The 15,821-nt window shown below is 39.8% G+C and overlaps 1 protein-coding gene and 1 long non-coding RNA gene across 2 annotated transcripts; one reads left to right on the top strand and one right to left on the bottom strand.

Annotated features, from left to right (window-relative positions):
* Positions 1-226: 226 nt before the first annotated feature.
* hdhd5 (haloacid dehalogenase like hydrolase domain containing 5) lies at positions 227-5,708 on the bottom strand. Its single transcript, XM_030731000.1, has 8 exons — positions 5,375-5,708; positions 4,143-4,346; positions 3,923-4,035; positions 3,433-3,526; positions 3,325-3,358; positions 3,044-3,218; positions 1,458-1,646; positions 227-1,369 (listed from the first exon to the last, which is right to left on the bottom strand). Exons 1-8 carry the CDS (start codon positions 5,483-5,485, stop codon positions 958-960), a joined length of 1,332 nt encoding a protein of 443 aa, XP_030586860.1. The 5' UTR covers positions 5,486-5,708; the 3' UTR covers positions 227-957.
* Positions 5,709-7,673: 1,965 nt separating this feature from the next.
* LOC115781375 (uncharacterized) lies at positions 7,674-11,027 on the top strand. Its single transcript, XR_004020079.1, has 3 exons — positions 7,674-7,961; positions 9,737-9,838; positions 10,065-11,027. It is a non-coding gene; the product is annotated as an uncharacterized LOC115781375 (long non-coding RNA).
* Positions 11,028-15,821: the final 4,794 nt, after the last annotated feature.

Genomic DNA, 15,821 nt, shown 5'->3' with positions numbered 1-15,821 from the left:
GACTGTACAACAGTAAAATACTACAGTTTCACATGTAACCTTGTGTCTTTAATCCCTTTTGTAATTACCACAGCTTTAAAGTCACCTGCAAATCCTACATTGTTAAACCAGTTACAAATTAAAAAAAAAAAAAAAAAAAAAAAAAAAGTAAAAATTTTTAGCGGTGCTGTAACTATAACTGAAGTCTTCTAATACAGACATTCACATTAACCAAAAAGTAGCACCCTTTAATTTCTGTGTAAACCCCTACTGTTAAATTCTGACTTCACAAAATAAGATTGTTTTTCAAAATAAAATTTAACATTCTGCTGATTGAAGTCAAAACTTCAAACCTGGCAATTTAAGTATTGCTTATAGATTTATATCTTAAACTTAGGTTAAATATGACAGCAGTGAAAACAAGTTAGGACCCACAGTTTTTTTTATAACCTGTGCAAATGTCTTACATGGTACTGTCATGCAGTGATAACTGTGTCTTTCTGAATCAGTCTACACATGCAGAAAAGGTAACTATGAAGAAGGAGCAACAACTGAAATCCATCCATGAGCTTTATCAATACTTAAAATGACTAAAATGTGTAATTCAACAACTGCATGCATGGACTCAGCAATCTGCATTTTAAATTAGTTTTTTATATTTATAAAATGGGGACAGGACAGATGCTCCATTTGAATTTTTGACTCAGAAACAGTGATGTCTAATTGAAAGTTTACCAAACTTTATTTAAAAAAAAAAATCATCAAAAGTCTGACACACTACTGTGTATGACTGATATAAAATGCAACTTTTATGTATTTAGTGTTAAAACTGCATATTACTGCTTTTCACAGCTAACTCTGGCATGTTATAACACAGTAACAGCTACTTCTCCCCTGTGATAACCAAGGGCATGGTTTGATAACCTGTTGCTAACAATTAAGGATTACACTATGAGATGGAGACAGAACTTGAGATTCCTACTGCAGAGGCCAGCCTTCCTGCTTGAATACCAGCTCCACTGCCTCCTTTACATCCTGCACTACAAAGGATGGTTGAGTGAGGCTGGGATCAAAGCGGAAGTCCCTGTGACCATGGAAGATGCGTTGCTCTGTGACTGTTTGTGTTGGGTCTGAGGGCAGCTCCTGCTGGTCTTTGCTGTACACTCCTGTGCACACCAGGATTGAGCAGCATCCCTCGGGCAGATTCTTTTCTGCCACACGTGAAGCTCCGCCTAGTTCTGCCAATGTCATTTTAGGGTTGTCATCAACAGCCGTGGGATCGATACCTCCACCACCACTCTGTGCCTGCATCTGTGCCCTGGTATGACGAGAAGACTGGAGGTAGCGGTTGTAGAGGTTCGCACCATATATGTCAGCCATGGGGTTATCGCTACAAAAAAAGAACACATTAAAAAGCGCATCTACTTCAAATTATTAAACAGAATTTTTAAGTGTTAAATGGAGATTGAGTTACTCACCCGATAGCATACACCCTCTTCACAGGTGTGGTCCAGCCAAGTCTCTCAGCCTGCTGTCTAATCAGCAGCTCAGCGTAGTTATAAGTCACCACACTGGGTTTCCCAATCAGAGCCTCATACTTGAGCTCATACCCTGTCAACTTCTTGTACAGAGACTCCAAGCACACCAGGAACATGCCATGACCAAACCTGTGGGGCAAGGAATATTGAAGTACGGTGTTGTGAAAAAGTATTTACCGCCTTCCTGATTTCTTTCAAAGAAATTGTAATATTAGACAAAGATAACCTGAGTAAATACAAAATACCATTTTTAAATTATTTCATTTATTACTGGAAAAAAGCTATCCAAACCTACCTCGCTCTATGTGAAAACATAATTGCCCCCTAAACACGATAACTGGTTGTTCCACCCTTGACGGCAAGAATTGCAATCAAGTGTTTGCGATAACTGGCTATAAGTCTTTCACATTGGTGTGGAGGAAATTTTGGCCCACTCTTCTTTGTTGAATTATTTTAATTCAGCCACATCGGAGGGTTTAGGGTCACCCCAAAGCACCTTAATCGGATTTAAGTCCAGACTTTGACTAGGCCACTCCAACTTATTATTTTGGGTTTTTTGAAGCATGGAGAGGTGGGCTTCCTTATGTGTTTCTGAGCATTGTCTTGCTGCATAACCCAAGTGTGCTTGAGCTTCAGGGCACAAAGTGATTTACGGTTCCATCAATTATGGCAAATCGTCGAGGTCCTGAAGCCGCAAAACAGCCCCAGACCATCACACTATCACCACCATTTTTGACTGTTAGTATGACCTTATGCTGTTACTTTCACACCAGATGTAACAGGACTATAACCTTTCAAAAAAAAACAAAAAACTTCTGTCTCATTAGTCTACAGAATATTTTCCCCAAATTCTTGGGGGTCATCAAGAAGTTTTATCATTGAATCATTAAAACTGCAGCCTGGAGTTCTTTAGATGTTTTGAGTTCTTTTGTGACCTCTTGGATGAGACATTGATACACTCTTGAAGTAATTTTGGTAGGCCATTAACTGATACTACAGTCTGAGCAGTCTCTGTGAGCTCCTGAGAAGCTTCACCACTGCTCAAAGTTTTCTTTGTATGTGGATAATGGCACTTGCTGTGGTTTATCCCAAAGCTTTAGAAATGACTTTGTAACCCTTTGTAGACTGACAGATGCCAATGACTGTTTCTCAGCTGTTTCCTTAGATTATAGCATGATGTGTTGCTTTTTGAGATCTTGTGACCTTTTCCACTTTGTCAGACAAGTTATATTTAAGTGATTTCTTGATTCAACAGGTCCGGCAATAATCAGACCTGAGTGTGGCTTGTGAAACTGAACTCAGCTTTCCTAAAACTGGGATTAATCAAAGTTAATTCATGATTCAACAAGGGGGGCAATTATTTTTTCACTGTGTAATATCAAAATTTGTTTTGATACATTTAAGTGTGACAGATGTGCAAAAAACAAAAACAAAGAAATCATGAAGGGGGCAAATACGTTTTCACGGCACTGTATAACAATACTGCTGTAACACTTAATATTTCAGTTTGTGCTGTGCATGTGTACCTAGGATTCTTTGCCTCTGCCATCCACAGCAGGTCCATGTTACAGGCCAGGACGGGGATGTGAGGATAACGCACCGAACTCCAAGTGTTGCCTGGGTTTCCACCAGTTAGGAGCACGTCAACAATAAGCTGGAGGTTGGTCTCCCATCTGATAGGCTCACCAAATAGGATAACAGCTGTAGGAACACAGAAATAAAGAGAAAATATATAAAATATATAAATAGGTTGTATATACAGAAAATCATTCATTCTCAGGGTAATGACTATGCAAAGGAAACATACCATCTATTGGCCGTAAGCCTTTAGTGGGCGGAACCTGCAGGGCATTGTACACAGTTGGTAAGATATGTAATTTGTCTGAACATAAATATCTTAAACAGTATTACTTACAATGTCTTTGGGTCTTCTGTTGTGATCCACAACATCTAGGACTGGGTATGCCTCTCTGAGCATATCTATAGTAACAACATCCTGAAAGCCCAGGCTGGAGTTTGTTGAGTTAAAGTCAAACAGGTTAAACAAGAATTATGAGCCACTTAATGAAAATATGTAGACAATCTTGGCAGTGTTTTAGGTATTTGACATTATTTTCTAATATCTTTATACAGAGTAATTTACTGCATTTCTTTATATTTCAAATAACCATATTCTGACTTGAATTAAGGGCAAACTCCCACCAGTCATATAAAAAACAAAAAACAAAAAGAAATCTGTGAAAGGGCTTCACTAAGACTGTCAAGCAGCAAAGGGAACAAAGGGTGAAATGATTAAAGACTGATAACAAACTGGAACATGGAGAAAAACAAGTGAATAAACAGAACATTCAGCTTTAAAGGTCAACATCCAGAGTGCAGGAACCAGATTACCCCAGGCAGGATACTTATGAGCGACTTCCTCTACTGGACCCTGTCCTGAGACCAGCACACACATTTTGTGGAACTGGGTAAACATTCGCAAAGGACTATGGGACAGCATCACTTGGTCTGGAGATACCTGAGATAAAGGAAGTCCAGAGTAAACGACTGATGTCAAAGAACTGGGAAAAAAAACAAACACGAGACAAAGCTAACTAATAAAGATTTAAAAGATGCTCATTTTACCTCCACCTCAAGCAGATGTGACAGATGTTCAGCTTTGGTCTGCCTCATGCAGTTCCCAGCATTAGTGACAAACACCACAGGGACCTTGTATTTCCCATTGCAGTCCACCAGGTTTCTGAAGCACTGCTTGGCTGCAGGGATTGGAGTCCTGCCTCTCACCAGTACTCCATCAATGTCAAAGAGGAGCCCAAAGGAGCTGGTGGCCTGAGGAGGGAGCAGGGCCACAGAGTGGGGACATGTGCAGTATAACAACATTAGGTTGTTCATTAACTGATACCACTGAGCAGTCTCTGTGAGTTCATCACTTAACTGGGTGAGACTTTGTTCCCAGTGTAGCTTATATGAATTGTATAGAGATTTTATTGGAGTTCATAATTCCCTGATGAATTGATAATATAACAGTGGTTATAAATACAATCATCAGTGTGTACTGTGATTAGCATCAGCATGGTCTTAGCATGCCGTCATTCCATCTCAAATCTCTGATTTGCCTAAAAGTTTTATAATCCAAAGTTTGGACCATTTGTATATATATATATATATATATATATATATATATATATATATATATATATATATATATATATATAAAATGACTGCTGTGAAATTTCAGCTTTATATATCAAATACTTTCTTTATTTTTTAAAGAAAGGCCCGTCCAACAACTTTTAGGCCTTTCTTTTGAAATCTGAGGCAATGTTTGAACAAAAATATCTCAGACAGATAGAAGATAAAAGCCCGAAACATTTACTGGCCTTTGTTACCATAAAATTTAATCAAGATACATAATTTGGCTAGTTAAAATATGAAAAATGTCCTGCTAAGTCCATATTTAAGCATGCACTAAAAATAAAATTCTCATTGCAAAAGACAACAAAGACGAGGCAATTTTTTGCAAAAATAAAACATGTAGAATACTTTTTAACATGAAGTTATTGGTCACAACTTTAAAATATAATAACCGGCATTAAAAACACATTAATGCATGAAAATTGGATGAAAATAGAATTTCAATCATATCTGTCTAATCTTTAGACCATAAATTTTCAAAGGTGGCTGAGTAGAAAACCTTCTAAAACAAATTGATGATTAGCGCGAATGACCCTGCTGTCAGGCTACATTTCTTTGACAGGTGATGGAGGTGCACCAGTCCAAGCCCCAGTGCTTTGTATCGTCACCTGTGTCTCCATTCATCGTAATTTCAGTACAGTTTGTACGAAGCGTTGACTTACATGGCTATAATATCTTGAGGTCGAAAACTGGGTGTTTGCTTGCTTTGCCGCTCTCTCACTGGTTGATTTCAGCAGCTGCCAGCCACTTTTTAAATAACTCACTCTCTGCATTCCTCCAGGCACTTGTGTGGAAAAGGCGACGAGTAAACAACAACACGGCTGAGCTAGCTTTAGCTGCGCCAACGGCAACTGGCGACTTAGCAAACGTGACCTCTGAAGAACCGGGTCATGATATCTTCCGCAGTCTGAACCAACACTAAATTCTGCGCTCTGTCCTCATGCTGGTAGTGAAGCGGCTGCCATTCAGTAAACAGAGGAGGAATACAATTTCTGATAGCAGTGAGGGCGCATGCGCAAAGAAACAAAACTTACAACTTCCAGGTTCAATATTACGCCTAGAACGGAAACTCGTGTATGTGTATCATTTTTGTGGAAATGAAACTGAATTACTGAGTTTATATATATATATATATATATATATATATATATATATATATATATATATATATATATATATATATATATATATATATATATATATATATATATTTAACGTAGTGACGGACGCTACAATATATATACATACACACATACAGAGAGAAAGCAAGAGAGAGCGAGAGAGCAAACTTCCTGGTAAAGATGTTAAACTTTATCTTTTTTTAAAAACCCACAATACTACATTTCTTTGGAAGAGCTAAGGTTCCATACTAACCATCAAAATGACCTTTTTACAGAAAAGTTTAGTAGCGTGTTGGCATTGGCGGATCTAGGATTTTTCTGAGTAAGGGGCCATCAAGGGGCCACAGTATTGATAGAGGGGCCAAGAATTTGTGGTAGATGTGGTGATATACGGAATAATAAAAATTAAAGCCATTACATTAAAGTTATTGTAAATCTTATCACCATGAGGTGTAAGAATTCAGTGAACTTGTACCATTTTACTAAATAACCATATCAGACATTTCATACATTATTACAGCATTAACTGTTGTTGCTCTCCCTAAATGATTTCTGACCTGACTGGAGGTGCCCTGCTCTTGACCAGCCTCTGGTCTACTGTGTTCTGCTTCTCTCTCCCTCCTCTCACCCTGCTCATTTTCAGCTGGCAGACTCACTCTTTTGCTCAAAAACTGCTGAATTCCCGCCTGAGACTGACCCCTTCTTTTCATATTCTTCTCTATCACTGCCAAATATTATAGTTAATGTTAACACACAAATGCAAATTACAAAGAAGTACATGAATTAGTATTACATGAATTAGTGAAATGCTAACATTTATGTCCAAACACAAGTAGGGCCTCAGTTAACATTACTCTTAACTAACTTTGCTTTTTTAATTAATGTTTGTCAGACTTACGGTATGTGACAGCCGTGAGTAAAAAGGGATTTATGACTTATCATTACCAACAAACTCCTCAAAATCTAGACTGGCATCAGTTGTCAGTTAAAAAACTTTGTCCATGAGAGATCGTTCAAATCTTCTTTTTCATCTGTAAGCTTTATTCACGCTGAGCATTCCTAATTGGCTCATTAGTGTTACTGGTGTTTCGGCATGGAATTGCATTCACCTATAATTTGATCCTCGCTCTCGGACAAAGGACAGATGAGTGACAGGACAAGGGCACTTCAAGGGGCCAATCAGATTTCAGATGGGGCCAATGCCCCTGTGGCCCCGCCCCCTAGAACCGGCCCTGTGTTTTTCTGATTGGCAACCAGTAATAGTTTCTCCTTTTTTGTTCACAGTATGTCAAATCATGAGCAGTCATACATAATATCTAATTTAACATCTATTTAATGTAACCTCAGTTGATTAAAAAGAAATTGGTTAAATACCAATTCTTTTATTTTTCCTATTAGACATCCCCCGGCAAATGCAATATTACATTCTCAGTTTGTGTTTGTTTAATGCATCAATGTATGACACACGTATGTGACCTAACAGTCACCAAAATTTGTATCGGCAGTGGAATTTATTTTGAGTCACCACTAACTACGGAATGAAGACTTTGAAAAAGACAGAACTGTTTTGTTTTCAATAACTAGTGAGACCATAAGTAGTTCATAGATCAAATAAGCCAAGGGCTGTTTACCCGTGGACTTCTACACAGTTAGACTTGCTTTTGCAAAAACAGGTTTAAAGTGCATTTGTTTTGAATTTAGGTTTTATGACACCAAATTCCTATGCGCATACACTAGAAAAAGTGACATTTTTTGAGTGTATGCTTTTTTGAATGTAAGCTTGTGAAGTTGCAGTGTTGTTCAATCAATTAAATATACATATTTCCAACTTACGTAATATATCTGTGTTATCTTTTTCAACCTAGTCACCTTGAGCAGGTTTAAGTTAAAATGCGCACTTGTTAAGCCCACACAAGCCAGTTAATTTGAGACAACTTAACCAAGCTGATTGAATCGCACAATTAATATGCCATACTAATATGTCCTAGAAGACTTCCTGTAGGCCAGACGTTGCGCATGCTCAGACGCGCACACGTGCATAATGGGAAAGTGGCGGGAGAGAAGATCTTGAACTGGACTCTAAAGCAATGTTAGTGGAAAAAATGTCAACATCCAAATAATGACCTGAGTAAGTATGTTTTTATGCAATGTATGTGAAGCTAACATATCAGTATGTGCTGATAATGTGATATTGACGGTGTTAGTTCATAAATGTAGAAGTGTGTGAAATATCTGAGCATATGGGAGTTCCTGTTAGCTAGCGAGCTAGGCAGTTAACGTGTTGGCTAGCAGTGGAAAGTGTTGCAGTTAAGTTGATGAATCAGAGTTCTGTGAACTCTTCTGAAAGCAGCATTACTGCATTGTAATAATGCTGCTTCTGAAAGCAGCATTATTACAATGCAGTACTGAGTTTAGCAGCATTTTAGTTACAGGTCAGACACATTCAGAGGGAACTTTTCAGGACTGTGGTCTGTTTGTGGTGCTCAGACAGCCTCAGTAAATCTGTGGTGATGAACTACAGCTGCAAGTTAACAAAGGTGAGTTAGTTTGTGTCGAAGAGCAGCCTTGATAATTTGAGACACCAGCAGTGTTTTAGCTGCAGGCTTATGGCTAACAGTAAACTAGCAGAGTGAGTGAGGGTCGGTGGAGCTGTTGGTTTGCAGTCTGAAGGTCTTTCAAACTTTTTTTAAAGCACTGGCTGCTTTTTCACTCATTTGCAATCCAGGAATTTAATAAATAACTAATTTTAAATGGTCTGTGTAGGCAGTTTGTTACTAGCAACCTACCACAAAAAACACATCATTTGTTTCCGTTTCTTTAGTTTAATCCATGAAAAAAATGTCAAAGATAACACAGTAACATAGAAGAAAGTGGCATTCTTTTCAGTAGCATTCATCAACAAAATGATTCCCAAAGAATTATTAGCTGAAAACATGGCACATCTCAGCATGGTGTGCAGTGTGCCTTTAAAACATTTGAGGAAACTGAACAAGTGGAAAACAAAAGAAATGGCAGGCCTTGTAAAACTATCTACAGCAGATGAACAGTATCTGAAAGCCATGTCCTTAAGAAATAGGAAAAAAAAAATCTAGCAAAGACCTGACACAGAACCTGAGCGATGCATCTGAGCCTTCAGCTGATCCATCTACTGTTCACTGAAGACTCATCAGAAGTGGTCTCAATGGAAGCGTGGCTATCAAGAAGGCCTTCTTAAGGAAGGGAAACAGGGAGGAAAGACTGAGGTTTATGAAATTACGCAAGAACTGGACTGAAAATCAGTGGAAACGGGTCTGATGGAGTGATGAATCCAAATGTGAAATCTTTGCTTCAAATCAGCACGGTGGCTAGCACTGCTGCCTCACAGTTGGAATACCATCTGGGAGGCCTGGGTTCAATTCCACCTTGGCCTGGGCCTCTCTCTTTCTCTCTCTGTGTGGAGTTTGCATGTTCTCACTGTGTCTGTGTGGCTTTTCTCCGGGTACTCCGGTGTCCTCCCACAGTCCAAAGACGTACTGGGGTTAGGTTAATTGGCCACTCTAAATTGCCCATAGGTGTGAATGACAGTGTGAATATGAGTGAGATGGTTGTCTGTCTTTCTGTGTTGGCCCTGTGACAGGCTGGCGACCTGTCCAGGGTGTACCCTGCCTCTCGCCCTACGTCAGCTGGCATAGGCTCCAGCCCCCCCGCAACCCTGAAGAGGATTTTGTAAAACCTTTTTGTTATTTGCATGATTGATAAAAGATGCAAACATACCAACAGCAGGCAATATCAGATCTAGAAAAGCTGCACCAAATGCTGTCTGGAGGGACGGTGAATTGGAGAGTGTTAAATGTCACTTGGCATTTTTCTCTGCAATAATTATTTTTCTGTTTTGACTAAAGCTTTTTATGTTCTGTGTTTGAGGATGTTGAGGACAACCAAGAAGGAGGTGATGATGTTTTGCCGTGAAACATGAACATGCAGAACCCGCAGATGACCTTGAAGTTGTTGGAGTCGTCATCAGAGGTGTGGAAGTGTTTCACAACCTTAGGAGCATTGCATATGCATATGATATTATCACATTTCCTATGTTGCTGAGCTGATTTCATTAAGGTTTTGGAATGGCTTTAATTTTAGATGATTGATAAAGGGGAAAAAAGAATTTGTAAGGAATTCCTGTGTAGTGTATAATGCGTGTTTGTGTGTAGCTGGTTTTTCTGTTCGTCCTAATTTGAAAATATTTTCATTGCAGAGAATCACTGCAGGTCCCATAAGACGTGTCATGAACTGCTGCGTGGCAGGCAGGTGAGGACCTCAACGCAGGACACTGGACTCGGAATAACTCAAAAACTCAGCTTTTATTTGCTGCCAAACACGGGGGTGGAACTGGCAGGAGCAGCAGCAGACGCCTGGAAACAGGAAAAACCAAACAGCACTGAGACCAGGACAACGACGAGGGCGCGACAACAAGCAGAGGAAAACACAGGACTTAATTACACAAGGGCTGATGAGGGAAACAGACACATCTGGGAAACACAGGTGAACAACATAACACGAACGACACAAGGACAGGAAAACACAGGTCAAAACTAAACACAACTAAGAACGCTGGGTCACAGGACCCAGGACCCTGACAAGATGTAAGCTCTAATGTATCTTTTAATTCTTAAATTAGGACGAATAAAATTTTAACATGAAACCGATACATATAAATGACAGTTGTTGAGAAGTTTGAGGAGTGAATAGAAAGTTAATGAATTGTGTGTGTCCCATTTTTATCTGTGTGATTTCAGCTGATGGGTGTTATACAGTTGAACTATGAGGAGGGATTTTCTATATATTTTTTTGTTTTGTATTGATAACAATGTGAAAATGCCATAAGCAGCAGTGTATTACAGGTATTGTCTGTGTTTTCAAACACAGTCATTGAGCCCCATTGTTGTTGTCCAGTGTGTCTTTGATAGGATTTCTTTGACATGAATACAGGAAACCAGCAGCCCTGTGACCTCAGGATAGAGGAAGCCAACTGTGTAAGTGTCAGTGAACTAGGGCTCATTTTCAATGTATTTACTTTTCAGAAACAGTAAAACATTGTCAACAGATTGAAATGTTAATTTATATGGTAACACAAATCTGTTGTCAGGTCATTTAAACACAGGCAGCTCACCAGGTTGGTGCTATTTTGTGTTTCACTGCTTAATAAATGGAGTTTTTCACAGAACCAAAGTAGTGTGCTTTGAATTTACTTAACTACACTGTGTGTAGCTGAGCGAGTTAAGCAATGAAATATTTTTATGTTGGTGTTAATTTACTAAGTTACATGAAGCAGAAGAAATGGTATTTTGTTGAATTTATGTTGGCCCGGTAGCTGAATGTTGACTTCTTAGTTAAATTCAAGTTGACTGGATATAGTTGGAATTACCAAAAACAGTTCAGTTGGTCGTACATAAGTCTGTTAGTTTCATTTTAATAATATTAGCAAATTACATCTAACCTGAGCTTTGTGTAAATTGTTGACATAACATTAAGTAAATACAAGGAATTCTTTTTTTGAGCGTAGATTACGGTGATGGCGGAGGATTTCACTAGTCGTTACGCAAACGTAACTGCGGTGAATTTCCTTGTTCCGCCGTGAAAATGATTCTGATGTTAAACGTGTGTTTTCTCCTCGATTGTTGGCGCCCCACCTGTCACGACCCTGCGCCCCACACTTTGAGAAACACTGATTTACACTAACACATTCATCCTGCTGTAACCAGGTCTCTGTAAGGTAGAATAAATCCATATGTTGATAGATTTCTGTACTAATTTACTGTAAACAGACAAAAAAAAAAAGCCTACCATAAATTCAAAGTCAAAGTCAAAATTCTTTATTTGTCTCCCTTGGGAGAAATTTATCTTGGTTTAAAAGAAGAAGAAGAAGAGGGTACCCCTGCACAACAGGTTTGTATTTTATTGCAAACATTCAACTGAATGTTTGCAATAAAATACTGAAAGAGATCATAGAGTAATTACAGTCCTTATTGGTAAACGGGCTCGTTCTTAAATAGCGCTTTTCTAGCTGAGCACTCAAAGTGCTTTATACACCATGTTTTGCATTCACCCATTCCTACAAGCACTTCCTTCTACAGCTAAGTGCTCCATGTCTTGCATCCACGCACATTCATACTCCGACGGCTGCATCAGAGAGCAACTTGGGCTTCAGTATCTTGCCCAAGGATAATTTGGCATGCAGACTGAAGCATCCAGGAATCAAACCAGCAACCTTAAGATTAGTAGATGACCTGTTCTACCACCTGAGACAGCCTTGCCAACTTTTTTAGACTTTAGGAATTTCATTATTTTTCATTTCCCGTGTGCTTACTGCATTTCATTAGTTGTATTTAAAGCAAACATGTCATCCATCTGTCCGTTTTCTTCGACTTTCTTCCAGGGTCGTAGGGCGGCTGGAGCCTATCCCAGCTGCCAGGGCGAGAGGCGGGGTGCACCTTGGACAGGTCACCAGTCTGTGACAGGGCTGAGAGAGCCCTGGTCCGTGTGAACCATTCACACTCACATTCACACCTACGGGCAATTTAGAATCATTAACCTGACCCCACTAATGTTTTGGTATACTGGCTTTCTGGTCCAAAGGTAACCACAAGTTTTAGGCAACTTTCATATTTGTGTGGTAAACATTTAGGCTAATCTTGCACAGAGACTGCAAGCTCAAATAAATAAGTGAACATCCACAAACAGGAGTAAATTTAGGTGGCATGTGATTGCCTTTATTATTCTCTTAAAATGTAGTCTTCTTCTTTCCTAGCGGGTGTCCCGCGTGTTGTCAGGGTCCGCTATGCTCCGCGCTCTCCAGAGGGATCGATTTTGCACGTCTTTGGGGGCGAGGTTTCCTCTTCTCATGTCCTCAACGATGGCATCCATCCATCCATCGCTTCTTTGGTCGTCCTCGTGGACGCCGGCCATCAACTTCCAAGCTTGAGCCGCAGCTTGGAGACGTGCAGCCACGACGGGAGGGTTGAATGTACCTAACAGTCACACACCACAGTGTTTTTGTTAAATTTCATATTCTAACATTAAACAATACGGGACAAAACTGATCTATGTAATGTGGGTCTAGGCAAAGCATTAAAGTTAAGTTATTTCATAAAGTTTATTTGTAGTCCTAAACTTATTTATGATGTTTTATTTTCTACACTGTTTGCCTCTCCAAAGATGTTTTTCCTCTCTGCTACAGCTGCGATTGCATGATTGGTCATGAATATGACCAATTATGGAAATTAGGCGATGACGTCATGCAGCGACTTCTAGTTTCAGCGGCAGAAAATTTTGTGTATTTTTAAATACAAAACTTGACAGGTATGACCTCCACCGTTAGCCAGGGTTTGAGACCACTGTTACCAGCCGGCACCGCGAGGAGGTGGTGGTAGGGTTTTGCACAGCCAAAATTTAGAGTGTCCAATTAAGCTAAATTACAATAGGATTGCCTTTATTATTATCTTAAAATTTAGAGTATCCAATTAAATTATATTCCAAAAAAAAGGAGGGAGAGAGAAGAAAGAAAGAGAGGCACAGGGGAGAGGTCAAAGTGAAGGAGATGGATTCAAGGTGGTGGCAGATGAGGTGAGCTTTGTTTAAGGTGAAGAAGAGTTCCTGCGCAAAAACTTGAAGCGTTTTTGCTTTTTCAAGCAGCGCTCTTGCAGATCTTTATGCTGCAGTATGATGGTATGCAGATCGCTGATGCTTTCTAGCTTCTGCTCTTCAAGCTTCTCGCACCTTATCTTGAGTTCTTCAATTTGTTGGTGCTTTTCTGCATGGCTTTCTTTCATCTCTTTATATTTCTTTTCCAGCAGTTTCTGTGCTTGCTGCATGCATGTCATTTTCTCAGCACAGATTTTCTCCAAATCTTCCTTGATTTGCTGCAGTTTTTTTTTGTTCTCCGTGAGTTCTCCGTTTCTCTTTTTAGAGTTTTGGAGAACATCTTGCAGCTGTCTCTGTGATTTGGAGAGTTCTTGTTTCTCCTTCAGCACTTGTGCATATTTTTCTTCGCTTTCATGGAGCTTGCACTGCATCTGTCTCTGTTTTTCTTCAGTCTTCTGGAGAACTGCTCTGTGCTTAGCTTCCATTTCTTGAAGCATGGCCGCATTGCTTTGGCGGGCTTTGTGAAGCGATCCATGTAAGCTTGTATTTTGCTTCGTCATATCTTGTAGTTTGACCTGCACCTCCCTGTACATCTTTTCAGTTTCTTCCAGTCTTGATTTGACTTGTACATGCTTCGTTTTCAGTTCTTTCTTCTCGTGCAGTATAGTTGCTTTCTTCCCCAAGGCTAGGTCAAGCATTTGTCGCAGGCTTTCATTTTCTCCCTCCATGTCTTGGAGCTTGGATTCCAAGTGTGAACATTTTGCATCCTGTTGTTCCTGTTTTAACAGGACTTGAGTAAACTTTTCTTCCAAGCCTTCATTTTTCTTCTCCACATCTTGGAGCTTGCATTCTAACTCTGCGTATTTGGCATCCTTCTCTTTCACCAAGTCTCTTGCTTCGTTCAACTTTGCTTGCAGCTCTTGGATTTTGGCCTCCGCCACTTGGAGCTTGCTGCACGTATCCCTGAATCTAGATTCGTCCACATGACGTTTCTCCTCTTGCGTGCGGTGTTCAGATGCAGTGTTGAGGGATCCAGGCGGACCATTACTGTCAAGGGGGTCTGCATCCTGCCCAAAACCCCAGTAATGGGTGTCAATTTCAGGGTCAAGCGGGATTTCTGGCACATCACCCCATTCGCGGGGGATTTCTGACTGCTCTCCCCAGTCAAAGAGGTCGGTGTAATCGCTCTTTCTTGACTCCTGAGACATGCTGTCGATGCTCTTGGTTGACTATGTATTCAAATCTTTTCAAAATCTTCTTTCGTCAGTGCTGAACTGGAGAATGCTGCGAGTGCTGCGAACAAACTGAATTCTGTTGTTTATTTTTCCCTACTTAAAGGAAACACTTGACAGAGAAAAAGAAAAGAATGTGATGTCAATATAATGTAACAGTTCCTGAGAAGGTCAACATTCCATATGCAAATTAGAATAGAATAGAATGGAATGCCTTTATTGTCATTATACAGGATGTACAATGAAATTAGGCTGTGACATGACTTTAAAGATGTCATGTGACATCTTTAAAGTCATGTGAGTCGATGTTTGTGTAAGTGCATTTGTAGATAAAAACAAAATGGCAATCACATTTTGTTTAATTTGAATCAAATGAGAGCTTTCAAATGAGAGCCTTCACTTCAACTGTATAACAGTCACCATCTTGGTTTCCTATAACCAGAAGTTACCATGTTTGGATAAAAGCCTTTTTTTGTACCACTTTCTAAACATATTAGTTTTAATCACTGAAATTTAACATTTTAACATGATTGACCTATTTTTGAGCACACTCCAAGTGGCCATCAGAACTGTAGTTTTAGGCGCTTCCTCATTACCTTAATTTTCAGCCTTGGAGGTAGAGAAAACTATACTGCCCCTCCAGTAGGTTACAGGTTTTTCTTTTCTTAGTAGCTCCTGCTCTCAGTGACACTTTCTGCGGATGCTATAAGAGCACAAGTCCACATTTAAGGTGAATAATCCATAATGGAGCCCTCGAGAGGGAGCAAAGAGCAGCTATTTGAGGTGTGCCCACACCACCGAGCTCTGGTGATGTAGGATCTGGTTCTTGATGTATAAATCTCACCACATGTAGCGTTTACACAGAAATAGACGGTCAGCCAGGGCATGGTGCAGACATTGGCTCTGTCGCAGATGCTCCGTACAGGGTCGCTTTTTATGGACGTCTGCGCCGATGCTGGGAGATTCACGTTAGCACTGCATTGTTTTTCTTGCCTTTCATGTATGGCAAGGGCTTGCCATATTCATGCGTTAATTATGCTGCGCTTTGTAGTGTGTTTTGGTTGAATAAGTTGTGTTGCGTTGCGGTGCAGACACACAGCACTCTTTGCATATGCTCACTTCTTGGTTTCCAAACACGG

Source organism: Archocentrus centrarchus, chromosome 6 (genome assembly GCF_007364275.1).
Source record: "Archocentrus centrarchus isolate MPI-CPG fArcCen1 chromosome 6, fArcCen1, whole genome shotgun sequence".
Classification (NCBI taxonomy): Eukaryota; Metazoa; Chordata; class Actinopteri; order Cichliformes; family Cichlidae; genus Archocentrus; species Archocentrus centrarchus.
Note: the sequence above shows the minus strand (reverse complement) of the source record. Positions and strands in the feature narration are given on the sequence as shown.

Excerpts from the sequence above, each read along its gene's own strand:
- hdhd5 (XM_030731000.1), bottom strand. The coding sequence starts at position 5,485 with ATGCAGAGAGTGAGTTATTTAAAAAGTGGCTGGCAGCTGCTGAAATCA. Across the intron at positions 4,347-5,374 it reads CCTCAAGATATTATAGCCAT|GCCACCAGCTCCTTTGGGCT; the intron begins GTAAGTCAACGC and ends CTCCCTCCTCAG. Across the intron at positions 4,036-4,142 it reads CACATCTGCTTGAGGTGGAG|GTATCTCCAGACCAAGTGAT; the intron begins GTAAAATGAGCA and ends CCTTTATCTCAG.